The 1,777-nt window shown below is 59.5% G+C and overlaps 1 protein-coding gene across 1 annotated transcript; it reads left to right on the top strand.

Annotated features, from left to right (window-relative positions):
• Nucleotides 1–225: 225 nt before the first annotated feature.
• PCP4L1 (Purkinje cell protein 4 like 1) lies at nucleotides 226–469 on the top strand. Its single transcript, XM_009073577.1, has 2 exons — nucleotides 226–238; nucleotides 327–469. The coding sequence occupies exons 1-2, from the start codon at nucleotides 226–228 to the stop codon at nucleotides 467–469; spliced, it is 156 nt and encodes a 51-aa protein (XP_009071825.1).
• Nucleotides 470–1,777: the final 1,308 nt, after the last annotated feature.

Below are 1,777 nucleotides of genomic sequence, written 5' to 3'. Positions count from 1 at the left end.
GAGTTTGGGGGTATCAAACTGCCCCCGCGGGGGTGGCAAGATGCCCGTGGGAGGTATTGGGGTGCCCCGTCCGGATTTCCCTTGCTGTTGGGGGCATGGAGATGATGGGGTGCCCCCCGGGAGCTTCGAGGTGCCCCCCAGATTTACCCTTCTGCAGTGGGAGAGTCTTGAGGTGCTCATGGGGTGAGTTTGGGGGTATCAAACTGCCCCGTGGGGGTTGGCAAGATGCCCCTGGGAGGTATTGGGGTCCCCCTGCTCTTGGGGGGGATGCCAGGGGGTGCCAGGCTGTCCCCAGAGCACTCCCCGTCCTGTTTCCCCCTCCCCAGCCAAACCCAGTGAGCCCAAGAAGGAGGAGGAGGAGGAGGAGATCGACATCGACCTGAACGCGCCCGAGACGGAGCGAGCGGCTCTCGCCATCCAGGGCAAATTCCGCAAATTCCAGAAGAGGAAAAAGGAATCAGGACCCTGAAAAAGGAATCTCGGGACCCTTACCCCAGTGGGGAACCCCTCCCGGGGTCAGGATCCAGCCCTGACCCCACCAGGACTGGGGGGAACTCAATCCTTCCTGCCCTGTCACACCCCCCAGGGGGTGACACTGGGGGGACTGTGGGGACACAGCTGAGTGTCCCCCAAACTGGAGGTGGCCCCTGGGAGTGGGGTGAACCCCCTCGAATTCCCTGGGGATCCCTTGTTTCCCCATGCTGGGGATGGGGGGACACACACACACAGCAGTGTCCCCATGTGTGGGGAGACCTGTGCCAACCCTAGAGGTGGCACCTGCAAGGGGGGGGACAAGTGGCACTGCAGCCCCCCCAGCCTGGGAAATCGGGGGTCCCTCAGCTCAGGGTGTTTCTCATCCTCCTGTCACTGTCCCCTCACCCTCCTGTCCCTGTCACTGCCCCCCTAGGGGGTTTTAGCATGTGTAAAGAATAAACCATGAGGAGGAGGAGGGTGGGATGAGGTTTTTTTTTTGGGGGGACCCCTCGGGGGGACCTGTCTTCTCTGGGGGGATGAGTGGACCCCCCACTAAAGTCACCCTAGGGCTTGGGTGGCCCCAAGTGGGGGGAAATTTCCCCATTTTCCCTTTATCTGGTGCTTTGAGATCAGCTCCATCACTCCCAGCTCTCCATCTGGGGTTTTTCCAATGAAATTCCCATGAATTCCTCAGCCCTGGAAAGCTGAGAGTAACCACAGCAGGTGATGAGAACAAAGTGCTTTTTTTTTTTTGTTTTTTTTTTTTTTTCTGGGGAGAAGGGTTAAAATGAAGCGATTTGGGGATGTTTTCCCCAAAAATGCAGATTGGGCCCTGGAGCTGGGCTAAGGAACCTCGGGAATGTCGGGATTGGGCACGGAGCCTCGGGAATGTCAGGATCCAGCACGGAATAGCAGAAATAGCTCCTCGGAAAGAAAAACAGTGCCCAGGGGCAGGGCAGGGCCCAGGGGACAGGAGGGTCGGAGCCACTGACTTATTAGGGAAAAGATAATTATACCAGGGGGGGTGGGAGTGATGGGGAGAGCTCCATCCCAGTTATTGGGGTGGGAATGAGCTTTCCAGGGCTGGGAATGGGGTTAGGGGGCTGGGCCAGGGCATGGGGTGGGAGCCCAGTTGCCCAAACCAGTGCTGGGGTCCCTGTGGAGTGGTGACAGTCACCTCAGGGGGGACAGTGGCCGTGGGGGGGTCTCTGTCCACCCCAAGACCATGGGGGGACACCCCTGACCATGGAGGGGAACCCTCTTGTTCACTCTCTGGCCAGAGTGGACACCCCCGACCATGGAG

The sequence above is a fragment of the Acanthisitta chloris genome, unplaced genomic scaffold, assembly GCF_000695815.1.
Source record: "Acanthisitta chloris isolate BGI_N310 unplaced genomic scaffold, ASM69581v1 scaffold23374, whole genome shotgun sequence".
Lineage (NCBI taxonomy): Eukaryota > Metazoa > Chordata > Aves > Passeriformes > Acanthisittidae > Acanthisitta > Acanthisitta chloris.
The sequence above is the reverse complement of the archived record's forward strand: the minus strand, read 5'-3'. Positions and strand labels throughout refer to the sequence as shown.